The sequence below is a fragment of the Haliaeetus albicilla genome, chromosome 11 (genome assembly GCF_947461875.1).
Source record: "Haliaeetus albicilla chromosome 11, bHalAlb1.1, whole genome shotgun sequence".
Taxonomy (NCBI): Eukaryota; Metazoa; Chordata; class Aves; order Accipitriformes; family Accipitridae; genus Haliaeetus; species Haliaeetus albicilla.
The window spans coordinates 34,097,786-34,117,788 of record NC_091493.1 but is presented as its reverse complement, the minus strand read 5'-3'; the positions used below and the strand labels follow the sequence as shown (position 1 = coordinate 34,117,788).

General features: G+C 56.8%; 1 protein-coding gene and 2 long non-coding RNA genes across 14 annotated transcripts in view; 2 read left to right on the top strand and 1 right to left on the bottom strand.

Annotated features, from left to right (window-relative positions):
- Positions 1-517: 517 nt before the first annotated feature.
- On the bottom strand, positions 518-13,235 carry EMX2 (empty spiracles homeobox 2). 4 transcript variants are annotated; one of them, XM_069797076.1, is made up of 4 exons: positions 8,374-9,410; positions 6,838-7,318; positions 4,659-4,843; positions 518-1,962 (listed from the first exon to the last, which is right to left on the bottom strand). In XM_069797076.1, the coding sequence occupies exons 2-4, from the start codon at positions 7,226-7,228 to the stop codon at positions 1,795-1,797; spliced, it is 744 nt and encodes a 247-aa protein (XP_069653177.1). In that variant the 5' UTR covers positions 7,229-7,318; positions 8,374-9,410; the 3' UTR covers positions 518-1,794. The 4 variants fall into 4 exon arrangements, with proteins under 4 accessions (XP_069653177.1, XP_069653175.1, XP_069653176.1 ...); XM_069797074.1 differs by lacking the exon at positions 8,374-9,410 and adding an exon at positions 8,107-8,367; XM_069797075.1 differs by lacking the exon at positions 8,374-9,410 and adding an exon at positions 7,670-7,797.
- LOC138687789 (uncharacterized) overlaps positions 7,812-20,003 on the top strand; it is a 35,563-nt gene continuing 23,371 nt past the window's right edge. For 6 of the 9 annotated variants that reach the window (XR_011326910.1, XR_011326904.1, XR_011326909.1 and 3 more), the window contains exon 1: positions 10,073-10,711. This is a non-coding gene — a long non-coding RNA (uncharacterized lncRNA). Of the gene's footprint in view, positions 7,921-10,072; positions 10,712-20,003 lie in introns of those variants that run through there. The other 3 variants (XR_011326905.1, XR_011326907.1, XR_011326912.1) reach the window with 3 other exon arrangements.
- On the top strand, positions 15,653-17,336 carry LOC138687792 (uncharacterized). Its single transcript, XR_011326918.1, has 2 exons — positions 15,653-16,429; positions 16,567-17,336. It is a non-coding gene; the product is annotated as an uncharacterized lncRNA (long non-coding RNA).

The following is a 20,003-nucleotide window of genomic DNA, read 5'->3' as shown; positions in this document are numbered from 1 at the left end:
GTGCCCAGGATCGCTCCCTTAGAGCGGCGGGGAGAGAGGCAGCTGGGTCGCTGCCTCCCAGGACCTGCTCCTCACCGCAAAACGACCTGGAGAGGGAATTTAAAAGACGAGGGGAAAAAAAAAAATCCTCTCCCGCTAAATAAAATACATATTTTTGCCCTCTTCCTCTGAGCGGAGCGCGGCTGCTGCGGACCAGTTTCACCCTCCCATTAAGAGCCGGTTCGCGCTTCAGTTTCTAACCAGGGAAGGGGTTGGGTTTGTTGTTGTTTTTTTTTTTTTTTTTAAAAAAAAGGTATTTATTTACAGCAAGTGGGTCTCTGCGGCTTATTTTTAGAGGTCTATTAAGCAGCCAGCGAATTCATTAAGAAAACGCGGCTCTGGCCGCAGGAATGCGCGGGGCGGCCGGGGGAGCGCAGGCTCCGACCGCGGGGGCTCAGCAGCTAAAAATAAGGGGAGGGGGGGAAACTACGGGTTTCCGAGAAATTTGGGGGGAAGGGGAAAATATATTGCTTAAAAATTTAGGGCATATTGATAAATCTTTATTGACAAAATATTGACAATGACATACTTCTTGGAAGTATATAGTGTGTTAGAATTCTAACAAATTAAACACAAAACACAAAAATATTTACATTCTGGTATAGGAGACATGAAGGAAACATTTGTCACTTCTTTTAGTAGCTCTATGATCTCGGAATATTATAAGGTCAGTGCTTGAAAATTGCCCCAATGGAAATGGCCATTAGAAAAAAAAATTTAAAAAAAAAAAAATCAAACCGCGATTTTAAGTCCCTTTTCTCTGGATCCTCCCAGCCTGGGAGGTGTCCCCACCGCCGAACCTGGTCGCTGGGTTTGCGCTTTATTAATCTTAAAAAATAATCATCATCCGGTTTTGCAATGGGGATACAATTTGGGGGGGGGGGGTAATTTGATTTGATTTTTTTTTTTTGGCAGCAAAAGTTATGACCAGCCCCAACCTCCCTCCCCCCCCACCTTTCCCTCCCGTCCCTCCCCTGCCCCACCGTGTTTGTCCATCCGGAAGGAACACTATGCTTTGTTACTGCTACTTCATTTAGCTTTCACAAACACTTTGACGCCAGAAGTTATCATAAAATGTTTACAGACTGCACATTTCTCGTAAAATAAAATTAAAAAGCACACAGAACCTGTCTTAAAGGGAAAAAAATTACAATTCATTTCTGTCTTTAGGAACCGGGGTAATTTTTTTCCGTTTTTTCTTTTTTTTTTCCTTTTTTTTTTTTTTTTTTTTTTTTGCCCAGACGGCTTTACACATGCAATTCAAGTTTCTGAAACAGGTGTGGGTTTTGGCTGCTTATGGAAATTTCTCTTTCAAAGACGGAAAAAACTGTGAAGTGCAAAATGTCCTGTAAGGTGGTAATTTTTCTGGTTTGGTTGGGGGGGGGGTGTTTCTTTTTTTTAAGATTTTTTTTCAATTTTTTTTTTTCAATTTTTTGACGTTACGCTTTTAAAAGTGGACTGTGAGAAACGGAATACCTGTCAATCACCTCGTCCCGGTGTTTTGGCTTTGATTGACAGATCCCCCCTTGCCAGAGCGGTGCCGGCAGTACCACAGTTCGGCCCTCTCGCGGTCTCGCCCTCGCTCGCTCCCAGCTGCCCTCCCAGACGGGAATCGCAGTTCTGATGAAGATCTCCGTGTCCCTTCCCCGCACCGCCACGCCGGGGGGTGGGGGGGTCGGGGGGGGGGGATGTGAGCCTTTAACACTTTCTGTTGGTGGGGTGCCTGGCTTTGAAAAGTCCGAAAAGTGCCAGTTTTTAATCGTCCGACGTGACGTCGATTTCCTCTGGACTGGCTTGTTTGGTGGCGATTCTCCACCGGTTAATGTGATGTGTCCCTTTTTTCTTCTGTTGTGAGTCTGAACCTTCCTCTTCCAACTTTTGCCGCTTGAACTTTGTCCGTCTGTTCTGAAACCATACTTTTACCTGCGGGAGGAAAGGCACCGGCCGTTAGTCCGACGCCTGCCCGGACGCCGGTGCTCTCCGCCGCCCGCTGCCCTGCCGAGGGGCTCTGCCTGCTCCTTGCCCTGCCTGCATCGTGCCCTGCCTACTCCCTGCCCTGCCTGCTCCATGCCCTGCCTGCCCGGTGCCCTGCCCGCACCGTGCCCTGCCCGCACCGCTACCCAGCCCGGAGCGGGGCGAGCGGAGCCGGAGCCCGTGTGTCCCACCTACCCCTCTCCGGGAAAGTCACAGACACGCCGGCCCACGCCAAGCAGGCACCTCCAGAGGACCCACGCGTGCAGGATTTGGGCAGCCGCACCGGTGCGGTGTGCGCGGCTCCGCTCCCCGCAGCCGGGCGCGGAGCGGGCAGGGACGCACCTGGCGCAGGGACGCGGACTTTCCGCGCACGACTAGCCCCGCGCAATGCCCGGCACCCCCCCCCCCCACACCCCCTTTTCCTCCACGCGGGGAAAACAAAGCGTGGCGGTGGGCTGTCAGCAAGCCGGTCCCGCCGTCGGGGCAGCCACCGGGGCGGCTCTCGTTATCCGCGCCCGCCGAGGTGTCCCGACACCGGGAAAAGAGACCCGGGGGCTGCGGCGGGGCCGAGCAGACCCCACCGGCACCCCCGGACCCGGCCCGGCCCGGTCAAGCAGAGCGAGGGCCTCGGCCCTCGAGGGGGCGGCGGGACGGGGCCGGGGGGCGGCGGGACCAGAGCTTTTCCTCTTGGAAAAGCGAATAAATTGAAAGGAAAAAAAAAAACGAAAAGAAAACCGCCCGGCGCTCCCCGCAGCGTGTCCCCGGGACGCGCCGTCCAGGAGCGATCGTAGCGAGGCGAAACCTGTAAGTGCCACCGTAAATATCCCTCTGAATTTGTTCAGCGCCGAATAAATCTGACTTAGCCATCCGCCAGCTGACTTCAGTGCTTTAATTACAGATAGTATTGATCTGGGAGCTATCTCCAGGGCTGGCCGCACTCCTTGTAGCGGCCAAAGGTAAACATTTTTTTTTTTTTAAAGCAGTTTAAACTCTGGTTCTGTCTGAAAGTGCCTGATAAAGGCCCCAGCAAGGGGGGGAAAAGGGAACTGGAGCATTTTAATAAGCTGGTTTAACCCGCTTCGCTGCCTCTTCAGAACAGAGACCTGCCTGGCCGGACACACATCTCTGCTGCATTTTCATATTCTCCAAAAGTCCCCCATTAAAAAGCTGAGCGGGGAACAAGGGGTGAGTTTAATTTGCTTTTAGTTTGCTAATTGAAGGGGAGGACGGTTCATTTCTGCACGCTGATCTCCCAAAAGGGAGCTCATTTGTAGGGGACTGGGGGTTTGACATCCGGACAAAAGACCCCAACCAGCTTCGGAATCAAGCAGCACAAAGACCACCTTAAATACAGCTTTCCAGTGGAAATAAGCCTGTGACCGGTCCCTTGTTCGGAGAACCTCATAAAAGTGGCGATCCCTTTTTATTGTTTTGTTAGGGAGACATTTTAAAACAAAAGCTCCAACCTCTTTATTGCTTCCCCCACGAAAAGGAGTTAAGAAAAAAAAAAAAAAAGTGTTACAACTTAATCCTCCCAGAGAACGCTGTGTTTACTGGGAACTTTGAACTAGGCTGCGGCTGGGTATTTTGGCTTTTTTTTTTTTTTTTTTTTTTTTTTAAAGTACAGTGCCACATACTGTAGCAGAGACAATCCCCATCTGGAGCCCTCTCTCCACCAGTCTCCTGGAAGGGCACAAAACAAAAGCCCGACACAACAACAACAACAAACACCCCCCCCAAAACCCCAGCCTTTCTTCCGGCGAAGAGAAAACCGCGTGAAAAAAACGCCCTCGCAGCGGGCCCGCCGGCCGTGGGTCCCCGCCGTCGGGGGGGGGGGGGGAACCCGCTCCCACCCCCGTCCCCCGCCGCCTCCGCGCCCTCCCCACGGGTGTCCGGCCTCGGTACCCACCGAGACCCTCTCCCCGGGACAACCGGAGCAGAAACGTCGCTAATGGTCCCTCCAGATCGACGACCGAAATAGTCTCCGGTGCGGTTCTGGCCCGCAGCCAGCCAGCGGGGGGGGGGGGGGGGGGCGACGGGGGGGAGGGGGATTCCTTGTAGTTAATAATTTCTCTGCTTTTATTTTTCATCTTTATGCCTTCCCGAACCGGCTCCTCATAACCCCGGCTGCCGGACGCGGGGCTAGAAAGGAGTGAAAAATCACCCGAGAAACCGTATTTCTGCCGTAGGCTCCAAAAGGGCGGGGGGGGTTCTCCCCTCCGCCTTTTGTTTTGGGGGCTTTTCCCCCAACATTCAACTCCTCGAGGCTCACACCAGTCCCGCAGCAGAATGACCGGGGCCGCCTTTCTTTTGCAGATCGGAGATCTCGCCTCTCCCCTTCCCGCTGGGGCCGGGGCTCTCCGGGGAGAACCCACCCGTGCCCCCAGCCCCGCGGCTCCCCACGCCCGGCCGAGGCCCCGCCACCCCCGGCCACGGCTCTCAGCAACGGGGGAAGCTTTTATAACACGCAGGAGACGCGGGGGGAACCCTCACTCCGCTCCACCGGCTCGGGTCTGGAGGCCTAAATACCCCCAGAATTTGACCGTATTTTTTCCTCGCATCTCCGGGCCGGCCGGGTGGGTTTTTCCCAAGGAGATCCCAGTACTTTCGCTTTCCCAGTTGCCCGCTGCCTGCTTCCCCCTTACCTGAGTTTCCGTGAGGCTGAGGCTGTGTGCCAGCTGTTTTCTCTCTGCTCCTACTACATAATGGTTCTTCTCAAAGGCATGTTCCAGTCTCAGTAATTGGGATGGGGAGAAAGCTGTACGGATCCGTTTGGGTTTCCTGGCCAGTGCGTTGTGCAATAGGAAGCTCTCCGGGCTGGTTTCATTCCCTGGGCAACAGGGTAAAACAGAGATTAGCAAAACGCCTTCCCCAAACGTACTCGAGAGGACTTTTTAGAGCAAGAATTTTTCTCTCCCACCATTACCCGCAGGAGAAATCTGAGTATAGTTTCTTTTTTATTTTCAGCGCCTTTTTTGTATTAAATTTTCCTTCCATAAGTAGGTGGAGGGAATGAGCAGGCGAAGGAGAGAAGGGGGAGAAATTAAAAAACTAAAACACAACCAGGGGAACACTACGGCAAGGAAAAATAAAAAAAAAATAGAATTGGCCAGAGCCCGGCTGCGGTCTCTGCGGCTTCATCCCGCAGCTGCCCCCCTTCCCCTCGCCCCCCGGCAGCCTCACATCTTTCCTTGTTTATTTGTTATTTCCATCCTCCCGGTGCGGCCAGCGGGGCAGCGGCTCTCGGTGCGGTCCCTGCCGACCCCCCCTTTCCCCGGCCGGCCGCCGCTCTCCGGGAGCCGGCAGCTCGGCTCCCCCGGGCTTCTCCCCGCTTCCCTCGCCCAAAATTCCGGCTGGGGCCTTTCTCCCCCAGCTCCCCTTCGTTTTGCCGGGGTGCTCCCCGCTGCCCCGGCGGCGGAGGGAACCGGTGGGGAAATAAAGAAACAAACTTCGGGGAGGGCGCATCCCAAGCCGGCCTGCGAGGGGGGGTGAGGGGGTGTCAGCCGGGGCTTTTTGGTGGGTCTCTCCCTCCGTCTTGGCCCTGTGCCGCTTCTCCGGGTCGGTCCTTCCAAGGTGGGGAAGCCACCGAGGGTCTGTCTCCGTAAGTGCGTTAAAAATCGTTGCAGGAGGAGGGTGTGTTTGAAATCAGGCTGTGGCTCAACACCAGGACATTTCCGCCTTTCATCTACCGCTCTTTACCAATCGCCTGATGACTGCGACAAATAATTTGGTGAGCGAAACCTGTAATTTTATTCTGAGAGGGTAATAATCCATTTTGTATCTCTGTCCGCCTGGCTTCGGAGAGAGCGACTCCTTTTCCAACCCGGGTGCAACGGCTCGGCTGCAGAAGGCCCGGGAAATGAATACTGCAGGTGGTTTGTTTTCGTTCGGAATTAATAAATAAAAATACCGAAGGAAGAAAAAAAAAAAGGTAGATGGATCCCTCCGAGCGGAGGCTGATTTTTTTTTTTTTTCGTGTGTCTCTGTGTGTGTATAACGAAAGAGGCAGGAGCTGGACCCATTAGGGGAGAAATCGTCTCACCCTTCGGAGAAGACGCTGCCGGTTGCAAAGGGTTAAACAAGGGGGATTTTATTGATTGTGCGCCATTGGATTTGGTTATTTTCCTCCAGCCGGTTATTAATCTCTTGGCAGCTGGGAGCCCTTCCCTGCCCGTACGGACGGAATCGCCCTCTCTGCCCCCAGCCCCGGCTCTCCTCCGCAGCCCCCTCTCCCCGCTCTGCTCCGGCGCTAGGATTATTTTGGGGTTTTTTTTCCCTTCTCCTTTCTCTGGGGTTCGTTTCGGCCCGTCCCCGTCCCCGTTAACAGGGGGAGCGGATTTGGGGCGGCGGCGGTGGTTCCCCTCGGCCCCGGCAGCTTTCCCGGGGGAACCTAAACCGCGGTTCCCCTCTCTGCGGGGCGGCTTCCTTCGGAGGCTCCTCCGTCGCTTTTAACCCACCGGCCCACAAAAAAATATCCACCTTCCCCCCCCCCCCCCCGCTTTTAATCGGGGCGAGAAAGCGGCAAGAAGTCCCAGCCGGCCTTGCCTTCCCGCCTGCCCCCCTCCTGGCAGGGAAAGCAAAACAAACCGGGAAAAGCAGCGAAGCAAAACCAAGCCCGAGCCCCTCGGCTCCTCTGACAGCTCCTCAAGTTTGGCGGGGGGGGGAGGCAGGGCACAAAAGCCCCTCGGCCCAGCCGAGCCCGCGGCTCCGGGCAGCGGCCGCCCGCCCACCCGCCGTCCCCCCCGCATCCGCGCCGCGGGGACCGGCCGGGGGCCGCCGGAGGATGGAGGGGCGGATGGGAGGGAGAAGAAAAGTTGCACGTACCTTGGAACCTGTGGCCCAGATACCGGTAGCGGTGTATTAGCCAGGGGTAGAAGGTGGAGGGGTCCCTTTGCTGCGAGGCGAAGAGCGGGTGCGTGGAGTGCGAAGCGGGCAGCGGGTGGGCGGCCAGGGCGTGGGGAGGGGGCACGGGATGGACCGGCACGGCCGGGTTAGGCGGGTGGGAGACGGCCTCCGCAAAGACCAAGTCCGGGTTGGAGTAGACCCCCCTGCCAGTGGAGTGGAAGCCGTTGAGAAAAGGGTTCATCGGGCTGGAATTGGCATAGCTGAGCGCCGCCGGCCGGATAGGATCCTCGGAGCGAGACGCGGGCAAGGGGCTGTCTTTGGCCACCAGCGACTCGATGGTGAAACACCGCTTGGGTGTGGGCTGAAACATGCTGCCGCGGCGAGAGTCCCCGACCAAATCTCTGCCTGGCTCTCTCTGGTGCGCGGGAGACGATCCGGGGAAGTTTGCAGCAGGGAGTGACTTGAGGAGGGATAGATACACACATAAATAGACAGGGGCTGGAGGAAAAGGAGGCAGCGGCAGCCAGCGGTACCCAAAAGGGAGACACACACACGCACCACGCACGCACACACACACACACCAAAAAAAAAAAAAAAAGTTGCTGGGAGAAGTTTCCCTCCTGCAAGGAAAAGGCGGTCGCCCCCCCCCCCCTCCCTCCCTAAGTCCAAAGACAATCCATGGATGTGATCGGCCCCTTCACAAGTTGTGCAAACGATTTGTTAGTTCATGAGCCTAATTAGTGCTGGGATCACATAAACAGCTTCCTCTGAAGCCTGGTAAATGGCTTGATGATTGGTCGCTATTACTCGCCTTGAGGTTGAAGGGGGAGACTCTTTAAAGTGCGTCAGAGGGGAGGCGAGCGCCGGGCAGCGCCATCGGGAGGGATGGAGCCGCGGCGCGGCGCGGATCGGAGTGCGGCGGGAGCGCGCCCGCCAGCGCGGGGGGGAGCGCGGAGCCCCGCCGCCGCCCCCGCTCCCCTCCGCTCCCCTCCGCTCCCCTCCGCTCCCCTCCGCTCCGCCGCCGCGCTGCCCTCCCTCCCCTGCCGCCGCCCGGCGACCAAGGTAGGGGGACGGGACGGGACCTTGGGGGGGGGGGGGGGGAGCTCAGAGGGGGTGCGTGGGGCGGGGGGGGCCGCATCTCTTCTGGGGGGGGTGTGGGGTGAGGGGGGGGAGAGTTAGGGCCCCTCCGCCAGCGTGACACCCCCTCTCCCTGCCACCTCTCGGGTGCTCTCAGCCCGGCGAGGTTACCTTGATCAGCCCCGGGGCGTCCGGGAGAGATGCCCCGCTTGGGAAAGGTTTCGTGCCGGTGAGAGAACGGGTCGCCCTCCTCCTCCTCCTCCTCCTCGGAACTTATTTATTCCCCCCTTCGCTCCTTCGCACTCCCCGCACCGCGCGGCGCGGAAAACAAAGCGGAGGGCAGCTGCATTATGCAAAGCTGGGACACGCCGGGCTCTCGCAGACGGGACAGGGGAGCAAAGTCTCCGGTTCCAGCCTTGTCCGTATTTTCGCGATTACCTTTGGGTCCGGGGATGATTTTAGGGCTGAGTTCTCCTCCTCCCATTGGCTGGGGCTGCAGAATAATTATGATCACATCCTAATACTCTTGGCTGGTGCTTACTGTTTATTGGTAGTTAAGGATCTATTATCTATTCATCAGCCTCCCATTTTTGCCAATTACATTCTTCTAAAGTGAAGTACCAGCAGGTATTTTGCACATTTACAATTAATGATAAAAAATCTGGCGTACTTTAAATCTATTACGCCGCTGTGTAATTTATCTTAAAGATGCGGAATTGCTAATGTAAATTAATGTTTCTGTTGAACCAAGGGATGGGGGGAGTCTTAAAACCAGTCTAGCGTCTCTTTCCTTCGTTCCCGGACTTTGTTTTCTATTTTCTTTCCACTTTACACACAAAGAGTCCGTTACTCCGCTGCATTAAAACGTGCTAAAAAAAATCGCTGTCTAAACGGTCCTCGCTTCTTTCCAGTAAAGGGCGAGCTGAACTCTCTTCGCCTTCCCCGCTCTCTCCCAAAAGCGCCTGTTTGCAGCTAGCCGATATTTTGAACGCGATACCAAAACGCCGGACTAAATACGGGTGACAAACCAGTGCCGGGCACGCAAGGATGCCCGTGTTTGTGCGCCTTTGTTCGGGGACGCGGTTGCTTTTGTGTCCCCCGCGCTGTGTGCGCTTTGGGGAGGGAGAAGTTCACTTTCCTTCCGAAATGGAAATCTGTTCTCCAGGCGTTGGGCGGCTGTACGTAGAAGCCATCCGTAGCCACACGTGCAGACGATTGCAGAGACAAAGTGAGAGAGATGTTTGGACGGCGTAACTCGTCTTCTGACAGATTTTGCAGCGAGGTGCCATCCTCCCAGGTCTCACACGTTTGGGAAAACCTCTCCTGCCCGCAGACACCCCGGCAGACACGGGCGCAGGGCTCCGGCCCCGCTGAGCCGGGCTTGCTGCGGAGGGGAGAGACGGATTTGCCTCCAACCCCACTCGTGTCCCCCGTGAATCTCTAGTATTTTAACTTTTTAAGTCCTCTCGCCCCTTTTCCGTGCAACTTTTCCCCCCTCAACGCTCTTCTCGCGGAGATCTGGGATTATTGACCCGAGCGAGGCTGGGAAAGTGCCCTAAATACGCCGGGTGCTTGACGTACTGATTTCGACTGGGCTCTTGCTTCCTGAGCACTGAAAAGGGAAAAAAGAGAAACTTCTCCTTCACCTAGGAAAAGCCGTGCTCTGCATCTGTGTATTTACACTTCTCCGGGACTGCAGAATGAATCTGAATTGGAAAAACTTCAACTCCTTTTTTCCCCCTTTTTTTCCTTTTTTTTTTTTTTCTCCTCCAGACATCCTGACATAATCACAGGGCTTCCTTGAAAACTGCACCAAGTAATTTAGCAGTTGGGGAGGGAGGAATTATATCCGTGTGAAAAACCCGTCACCCACGCAGAGCAGGGATAACCCTCCAAAACGCTCGCTAATTTTCCCTCGACCCTCTTTCCCGCCGGGGAAATAGCCTCTAGCCTAAAATCCCTTCCCGAAGCGGGGGGTCCCGATGCTCTGGAGCTCAGCGGAGGAGGCTGCAGCTGCAGCGGGGAGCTCTCCCCTGCCAAATCCGATTTCGCCCGGGAAAGCGGGTGATCTCGGCCGCAGCAACCTGGAGGTCCCCGCTCCGCACCGAGCCCTGCTCGCTCGCTGTGCTACATGCATACATATACGTATCTATCTGTATGTGTGTATATATATATGTGTGCGTGTGCGTGCGTGGATACATACAAGCGGAGAAACCGCAAGTAGAGCCTGGGGAGCACCAGCTCTCTCTGGGTTTACTCGGAGAGAAAACAGGCCGGGGACAGGCAGAACAAAACCCAGGGGGACTCGGGATGAGATTTCCCAGGATTTTCCGCTTCCCCCTACATTTCTGTATCACTTTCCCGCTGGTCGCCGCGGCCGTTTCTCGTGGGCACCTCCCGCGCAGCCCACGGCCCGTGGTGTCCGTGTTCCCCCGGCCGGGGCCGCTGCCTTCCAGCTCGGGCTGCCCCGGGAGCATCTCCCGAAGCTCCTCTCTTGAACTTTTCCTACCCAGCGTCTTGACAGGCTGCTCTCGCTGTCTTCTTGGCGTCTACAAGGAGAAAATCTGGCAGGGGCTCCCTTCCCAGCAATCCCCGATCTGCTCCAAGCGCACTTAGAGGCAGCCTCTCTCGGAGGGAGGGGTGCGCTACATTCGCAGTCAAATTACATGGCTGGCCTCAAAGGCACTAGCTTCGGATTTCCAAACTAATACTCATCTCTTAAAAGCCGAGCCAAGAAGAAAATGCGAGGAAGGCCTCAGATGCGGGAGACCTCGGGGTAAGACGGTTGTTTACGGGCTGATCCAGGCTGAACTTTCGCGGCTGGGGGGGATGGCGGGGAGGGAAGTTTCAGCCTCCCCTGAACTTTCTTTTCCAGGCGGGATCCGTCTCCCCCTTCCCTCTCCGGCCCCAGGGATCCGTGCCCACAGCGGGGAGCAGAGGTGGCCCAGGCAGGTCGTGTCTGGCGGGGGGCCGCGTCAGTAAAAGGAGCGGGTGAAATACCTAATTTAATTCGTTTCGGGACGTCCTAAATCCCACTCAGTATCTCTCAGCGTGCTGCTGCGAGCCCTTCACAAAAGCGCAATACGTGGCGGGAGCGACGGCAGCCCGGGCCGCGAAGCGCAGCCCGGCACGGAGCCGAGCCGGGACGGGCTCCGGGGCTCCGGGAGAGCCCGGGCTCCTACCCCCCCGGGGGTCCTCCGCCGAGCAGGTGGATTTCGTCCGAGGGTGTATCGCTACCCACCCTGGCTCCCCCCCCGAGCACCCGGAGCCCCGCGTGAACAGGGCCTCGCAGCCGGGGCTCCCGAGTGGGGCGGACACACGGGGTGCTTTCCACGGGTCTCCCCGCCGAGGAGACCAGCCCTGAAATCCTCACACCCTTATTTCGGTCCTGCAAAGCCGGGCCAGCGCTGGTGCCACCGGGGGCCCGTCTCACCGGCGGGCGGGGGCTGCAGCGGCCGTGGGGGACCGGGAAACGGCCTCGCTTGCCCGGGCTCCCTCCCGCCGGCCCCGGGAAACAGCAATCCGGGACCGTCGCTTTTAGTTTTTTTTTTTTTCTTTTGGACGCTAATTCAGAGCATCCTCCCGCCCTCGCTCCAGAAACCCCCCACCTGGGCGCCCGGCTGCCTGCGCTCGGCGCTGCACAAGCCCGGCCCGGCGCTCGGCGGCGGCGGGCAGCCCCGGCTTTGTTTCGCACATCTATTTTCGTCTCGGGAAGGTCGGGCTTGCGGTTCCGAAATGACGTTAATAACGCGGGACATCAGGGGGAAAAAAAAAAAAAAAAAAAAAAAAAAAGAGCAAATCCCCGGCTTTACACACGAAGCCGTAATCTGCACCCATCCGTGCCAGACTCCGGCTCATTTTAAATATCAACATGTGCGGAGGAAGAGGGAGAAAATACGGGAGCTGCGTGCGGGGCGCAGTGAGCAGCGCGGTAACGACAGCGCACTGCCCCGGGACGGACCGCTCGGCCCGGTGGCTCGTCCCCGCACACCGTCTCCTGCCCGGCACCCTGCTTGGCCCCTGCCCGGTCCTTTTTCCCGGTCCTTTTTCCCGGTCCTTTCCCGGTCCTTTCCCGGTCCCCGCCCGCTCCCCGCCCGCTCCGCGGGGCGCGGTGGCGGCAGCCGCGGGCGCGCATCCGCGGGGCGGCAGCGCCCCCTGCCGGCCGCCGCTCAACCCCCCGCCCGCCCGCGCCCCGCGGCCCCGCCGGCGGCGGCAGCGGCTTTGGGCAGGACCCGGGCGGCCGCCCCGGGGCGCGGAGGCAGCGGCCCGTGGGAGACCCGGGCTGGCCGACGGCGGGGAAAAGCCGCAAGGAGCCTTAGGGCCGCCTGACAGATATCTGTGTTAAGTCCATAAGGGCTTTCGGGGGGGGATTTAGGGGGAAAGGCGCCGAGCGTGGACGCACGCACCCACGCGTGTGTGTGCGCACCCGTCCACGCACACGCACTTTAAATCCTCCTGTTGGCACAGCGCCTATTTTCAGCCCTGGGTTTTAAATACCCCCCCAAAGGGAGCAGCTGCAGGTCTAAAAAACTGTTAACTTGCGGGGAAGCCGCCGTCACGGCTTCCGACCCGTGGATTCAGCCCCTGCGCTTCTTTTCACACCTCGTTCGAAATCGTGGCTTGCTACACGCCACGTAAGGCGACTTCACGCACTCGTGCCGTGGTGCGAGATTGGGCGAAAGGCGTTTTGAAACTTGCCTTGCCTTCCCGGCCGATTGGTTGACCTGCCGGGCTCCGTCCCGAAAGGGACCGTCCCGTGGGGGTTCCCGTGGGCTCGGAACGGCTCGGGGTGCCCGGCGGTACCGCACACCGGGGAGTTACGGCCCGTTCCCAGCAGCCGGGTGCTGAACTCGCAGATAAACTGGTTTTGCCCAGCACCGGCTACCCGAGCAGCCCGTGAAACCGCGTGTTTCTGAGCATACCTCCTCCGTAAAAGCCCGTGTCTGCCACGAAGGCTCTCCCTGGATGAAAACTCGTCAAGCTCAAAAAATAAAAAGAAAAGAAACTAAACCAGAGGCAGAGCTGCAGGCCAGCCGGGGGCTGCAGGTGTCCGAGCTCCCGCCATCCCACGGGAAACCGCTCGTCGTCTCGTACGCGAGAGAAAAAGTGTCCCAGCCTCCACCGACGGGGCCGAGGTTGCGTTTGCGTGGGAAGAACGTGCGGGGGAAGCTCTTGCACCTGGTGCTTATTTTTTCTTGGTGGAAGACGATGCATCCCAAACCAGAAACTCACAGTCCACGACATAAACCCCCAACTCTGCACCTGGGCGGGACGTTAACTGCCCCGAGTGGTGGGGGGGAATGGGACACGGGTGGACCCCGGGGGTGCGCACCATCCGCCGCCCTCCGCCGTGGAACTGCCTTAGCTCACCGGGTCTGGTCTCCTCGCTCTTCCCTCCGTCTCCCCCCACTCGTCCCCCGACCCCCAATTAGTGTTCCTCATCAGTGCCGCTCGGGTTTTTCTTCTGCAACCGGCAAGAAGGCGCGGAGCTGCCGCCTTGCCCGGGTACCGGCAGGTCCCGCACCGGAGCCCCCGGCAGGTCCCGCACCGGAGCCCCCGGCAGCGGCGGGGGCCGGAGAGGCCCCGAGGTGGCAGAGGGAATCCCCGGCGGGAGGGATCACGGCTGCAGTTACAAACTTTCCTAAACTTTCCTCTGGACTGAGCGCACCACTGTCCGTACGGGGAGGGAGGGGGGGTGGGGGTGGGGAGCAAACTAAAACATTTCTTCAAAAGCTTTGTTTCTAAGGAAAAATAGAAAACCACACTATTATTTACCCCCAGTTCTGTTGGGCACTTTTTGTTACTACCGGCGTACTTTTAGTTTCTCATTCAGTCATTCGGTTTTGTTCACTATTCCTTTTGAACGTGCTCCTAGAGGGCCCGATCCTGCCATCCCGCCGAGGCACGTTTGCTTTTCGTTTCCCGAAGCGTTTTACTGGGCAGCGGAGAGGGTCGTCGCTATTTTCTATAGGATCGAGGACTTTTCCTGCAACAGACGGTGCCATGTCCTGAATTCCCGTGCTGGCCTCCCGCAGAGGGAAGCCCCTGCCCTGGCCCTGCCGGGGGGGAGTCCCCGGGAAACCGCAAAAGCTGCGGGGCGGCCGGTGCTGCTTCACCTGGCAGCTGCGGACCCGGGCGCTCGGGTCGAGCCTGCAGGAAAGTTAAGTTAGCTCTGCTGGGAGTCAGTTCCCTCTCCTGCTCAATGGTCGGACCGGGTTTGGGTTTATTTTGTTTTTTTTTTCTTTTTTTTTTTCTGTGTGTGTGTTCACTCTCGCCCATCGTTTGGGGAAATTCGAGCTTGCAAAGAGCAGAGGGTTTTTCGGGGGGATTCACTCTGTACCCCCCCACCAGCCCCTCCATCCACCCGAGACATCTATCTCCCGGTGACCCACATGAGGCAGAAGGAGTTTGCGGTGAAAGAGACGAACAACTCTCCAAGAATTCTCCAAGCTTCTGAAATATAGCGGTTCAATATTAGCACATTAAAGTGTCGTTTAGGATACTAATGAATACGTATTTCATTTTAAATCATGCATTTTTTCGAGGACTTGAAGTACATAATTGCTTGCAGTGGCATCTTGGAATAGGAACATAAGTATCCCGCTTTGACACGCATAACCTCGCTGAATTCCTTCCCTAGCTGATGTGTGTTCCCAAACATTCAAGCTCGCAGGGATGTGCACGCTGTGGAAGTCACACAGAGTGTAATAAAACAGAGCTCCTAAAGCAAAATCAGCGCTTTCCGTGGATATTTCAGACCCCCGGGGCCCGGGGTGGCTTTTTCTATATGCATAATGTATGTCGAACATATAAGTGGGGGCTTTTGCTTAAACGGTGTGTGATTCCGTCGGGCTACCTCTCCGTTACGTTGTGGTGGATGCTGCCATCCAACAACTGCTTTCAGCTCTAGAGTAGTTCCGAACTAAGAGCGCTTTTACGGTCTAATTGTTTTTTTTTCTTTCCTGGAAGGGGAAAAAATAGGAAAAAGCTTGTTTCGGAGTTTTAGAAAACTTCATCTCGGTGCAGTGCACAAACGAGGGGATAGCTGGGGCAGAGGTGCCTGCCTTTCCCGGGGTCGCTTGGCTGGCCATTCCCCTCGGGGGGACACGCAGCTCTCCCACTGCTGGTCCGGCTTTTTTCGCCGCAGCAGCAACGGGGAAGGTCAGGCCACCGCGGGGAGTCACCGCAGCCGTGCGGCTCCCGCAGCGCGGCGAGCACCGGGCTGCGAGGGGACACGGACCGCGGTGCTCGGTCCCCCCCTTCCCAGCCGCCAGCCCTCCCTGTAAACACTTAGCCACACCGATCCGGTGGCAGGGCCGTGCTGGAATAGCCGGTAGCCGGGAGCAGGGGGACGAACAGCGAGCGGGACGGCGGCACCGAGCTCAGCCGGGCAGGGTGCGGGGCTGCCGGCTCGGCTGCCGGAGGCAGGCAGGGAGCCTTGGGGGGTTGCGGCGGCTCCTCGCTCCCCTCTCCGGCCGTTCAGGCGGAGAAGTAGCAGCCGGGAATGGAAAGTGACCCCCTCTCCCGACTCCCGCTAGGTCTGGGCTGTTTGATGCTGCGATCCAACGAAAGTCTGAACTCGAGGGATAATTTTCTCCATATGGGCAAGCGAGCGCGCACACGGAGGTTCTCTCCAGCAATCGCCTACCTCCGATTGTTTTTCACTTTTCACAGGCAGTTACAGCGGGGGAAAAAAAAAAAGGATGATACCGTAAAGAAAGTGGCTTTTTGATCACAGGTCGGAGAAGGCAGCCGGAGCTCCAGGCGGTGCAGGAGAGCTGCACCGCGCTCCGCGCCCCTCCGAGGGCACCGGCCAGGGGCCGCGGGGGTCCCGGGGAGGGAGAACTCCCCGCGGCCAAAGGCAAGGGATGGTGAAGGCAGAGTTCCTTCTTACTCCTTGTAGGAAAGAGTGCGTGAGGCTGCGAGGGCTCTGCTCCACACGCAGTGCCGCAGCAGAGCCTCGCTCTTGAAAATCTGCTCTGCAGCTTCCCCGCACCCCAGCGCAGGGCAACCGAGCCCCGGGTAGGGCTGCCCGCAGCTCCCCGCATAGGTAGAGCAAAAAACGGGCTGCGGAGGCACCGTCGCACCGTCCGGGCCGCCGAAGGAGTTGGGGGGGGGCCGGCGACAGGGAGAAGGGCCGCCCGGTCTCCGCTTCCCACCTCCCCGGGAGGTTTAGCACGGGAAAGTTTGTTTCCCCTTTCGCTGTTATTTCAGGAGAAGGGAGCGGGGGAGGAAGAGGAGAAGCTTGCGGAGGGTTTGGGGAAGGTTGCAGCCGGGCCGCGGTGTGCCATTGCAGAGAGGAGCCGAGCCGCTGCGAGGGGAGCGGAGCGGGGCGCAGTGCGTGACCCCCCCGCGGGCAGCAGGGACCCTCGCAGTCGCTATATTTTTTTTTTTTTTAAGGTATCAGTGAAACTAACAGATTTATTTGTAGTTCGCTCCTTCCAGCCCAGAGAACAAGCCCCCGCATCAACAGGCGAGGATGTTTACGGAGATGGTACCTCGCCTCCTTCCCCGCTTGTATCACGCCGGGACCGAATTGCTCCACCAAGCGATTTTCCAAAATTTGGGCGGTTCCTTACAAACGAGCAAACCTGATGGGTTGGTTTGTTTGTTTATTTGTTTGTTTGTAAGGGTTGCGCCGTTTCCCCGCTTGTAATTGAACTGCGCGCTGCTGCAGAGAACTCCGCTCCCGGCGATCGCCGCGGTGACGTTGAGTTAAGGAAATACTACAGGTGTTACTGCGGTGTTTGGGAATTAATTCTCCTTCCTTCTCCCCCCTCCTCCTTCCCGGAGTTATTTCCTAGCCTCCCCAGATAGCTGGGAAAGGGTCCCACATACCCCGGAGCTGTAAAGTGAGCGCTGAAATACTTGATCTCACTGATCTTTGGAGAATTAAATCTGGCCTCATTTTACAGGAGGAAGCGAAGTCAATCTCGAGGTTTTGCGAAGAAAGGCTGTTATTTCCTAGAGGATAGGCGTTTAAGTTGTTAAATATTAGTTTTTAATTACATATTGTTCTTTTCAAAAATAATATTTATACTTAGGTCCGTGCAGGTATTCGACTGAATTTCCAAGCTGTCGGCTAACCGTTCTTTACGCGACGGGTGGCAAACAGCCCCTCGTACGAGCGCCGCTAGAAGGGGTCACCGTTGTCCCCCGCGCCCCTCGCCGAGGCCGCCGGGCAGCGCCGGGCCCGGGGCTTCTTCTCCCGCTCCGCGGGCGCGGAGCCGGCGCCCCCGGCTCGGAACCCGCCCCGCTCCGCGGGACCCGCTGGAACAAAACTTGGGCTCGGAGTGTGGGAGGGAGCAGGAGAGGCTCTTTCTGGCGCAGCCGGGCAAAGCCACAGAGCGAAGAAACTAAAGAACTAGTGGTCATGAATAAAACCTTCCGTGTTAAACGCAGCCGCGAACCCCACGGTGATTTACGAGTTCCCGAGGCCAAACGCATCTCCCGTCCCACCCGAGACGGGTGGGGGGTGTCGGTGCTAGGGTGGCTGCAGGCACCTCCAGTCCTTGCGGGGCTTTGGGGGGTCCGGGCCGGCCGGGTGGGGAGCTCAGTCCCTGCTGCGGGGCTGGGGGCTGCGTGGCCCAGCCGTGATTTATCGCACATGTGGAGGTGTGGGGGGGATCCCCTCCGTTGGGTGCTGAGGGCTCGCCGGGCCAGGGGCTGATCCTGCCCCTCCGCAGCGCCGTCCCCTGCCGCTCCCCAGCACCCTCAGCTCTGCTCCTTATATAGAAATACCACCGCCACTTTCTTTTTGGGCCGAGCCCGTTTGCAAATACCTTCAGCCAGCGTCTTTGCCCCCCCCTCCCCCAGTAGTCTCCCTCCATCCGAGGAGGCCATTTTGCAGAATTGCGCCTTCTTCCTCCCTCGCCCTGCTGGCTCTCCCCCACCCCTTCCCCCAGCAGTACGATTTGCACCCCCTCCAGCCTCAGCATCCCCCAGGACCAGGCCGCTGCTCCCCCATGCAGCCGTTCCCCGAGCCAGGGAGCGGGGACGGGGTCCCTCACAACGGGGGGCTCGGCCCCATGGGCCGCAGGTCACACTCCGCTCTACCGAGAGGCACAGGGACCTCCGGCCCGACAGGTAAACACGCTTTAAAACCAGTGGTACAGGCACTTTGCACTGGAGCCGCCTGGTTTGGAAGTCAAGTTTGTGGGTTTGGAGGGGGCGAGAGACTTATTTTGGCGTGTAAATATTTCTGCTCTCCATAAACTGGCAGAGTGGACTAAAATGAACGCATGCGGTTCAGCATCTGTTTAGCTAGCTGCATCTCACAGAGGAATATTGGCTTTTCACCTCCAGGTCCTAAATGGGAAATAAAAAGAGGTTGGTGTCCTCTATTCTGTTTGCAATTGCCTATCCCAGGATTAAAGAGATCTCCATTTTACTGGCTGTCTTTCATTTAACTGTTTGGAGACCAGAGATGGAAAATATTTGCCGAGAAGAAAAGAATAGCTGCATGGGATCATTTGCAATTCAGTGTGAAAATATTCTACCAAACCCATTTCTATTCCAGTGTAGTTGAAAAAATAGCACATAGCCGTCAACAGCCCATTCCGCTCTGCTGGACAGCACGGAAAGTTTTAGGCAACTAAATTCCTAATGGGAGACAGCAGCAAACAGCACAATCATGTCTTTGACTAAACTATGCGGCAGCTTTAATTGCTAGAAATGTTAGTAATGGCTAAAATATTACGGTTTTGGTAAATGGGAGACTTCCCATGGATGGTGAACGGTATAGCCTATATGGACAGAAACCAACGGAAGCGTCAGCTTCAAGTGGCACACTTGGAAGCGCGGAGGAATGAGCACTTGGAAGGAAGTCAGGATAAAAGCAGAGCCGTCCAGCGTCGCACGCAGGGTGTGCGCTCGAGACAAGCACATCCAGAAACAACTGCTTTTCAAAGTGACACTGACAAGGAAATGAGCATCCTTTAGGTTTAAATACCTTTTTATTGTCGCTGCTGCCATGGACGGAACATTTCATATAAAAATATCCTTCGTAAAGCACGAGTGGAGCTGGCCACCCTGGAATCGCCCCCAGAGCCTTGCTTTGCTTCTTGTGGAGAGCTCTGCTCCCAAGGCTGGGAGCAAACCCCCGAGTTCCCGGGCCTGCTCTTAGCCCAGGTCTGCGGGGATGCCGCAGTTGGACAGTGCCCACTTGTGGCTGACCTTGTTTGAAGCAGAAGATGCAAAAAGTCCCTGCATGGGGTGGGGCAGCCAGAAGACTCTTGGAAAATGCAGTGCTTGGCTTGTCCAGAGCTGATTCTTGCTTGCTTTGGACACCCCAAAATGGACAGGGAGGGAGGACGAAGGGAATTACAGGCATCTGCGTATCCACTCCGCGTTAGGGCTGCATGTGAACATCGAGGAACCCCGGCTCCCATGAATCCCACCACTGCACTGTTCACTGGAGCCATGTACAGTTTGATACTCTGGCATTTAAAAGCCTTCCTGGAGGAGAGTTTGGTTGTGGATTTTTCATTTGCCTTGCAATAACATTTAGCGGGCCCTGTCAAAGATTAGGGCTCAATTATGCCAGGCTCCTCTTAATGCCTGATGGTGCAGATGGTAATCCCTGGCGCAGGGGTCTAAGAAGGAGGGCAAAGTAAGTCTCTGTGTCTCAAACAAAGCAAGAAGAGAAAGTGTCAAAACTACAGTAAGCAATAGGTGAGAAATAGTGAAGCTGAGGACAAAAGGACACTCCTAACTCCAGTGTACTGATTACGAACTGTTTTCTGCTTTGGCTAACGTCTGCGGTAAAATGTCTTTTGATACTCAGAGTACAAGATAAAACCTTATTGCTTGATGATTTAATGATCACAGTTAGCTCTCAAATAGTATTTCTCATCTTGGTTTTTTCTACAGTCTTAAACAAGTGCATCATCATGCAGCACTATACATTATTTGGTATAGAGACAGAACCATCAAGAAAATAAAAAAGCAAATCACAGGACGTGCAGTCACAGTGAAGGTGTCTCGCGTACACAATTTAGGAATTACATTGCGACACTCTCTGAGCTGCTGTGTCACTATGAGCAACACTTCATTAATACTTCCTATAG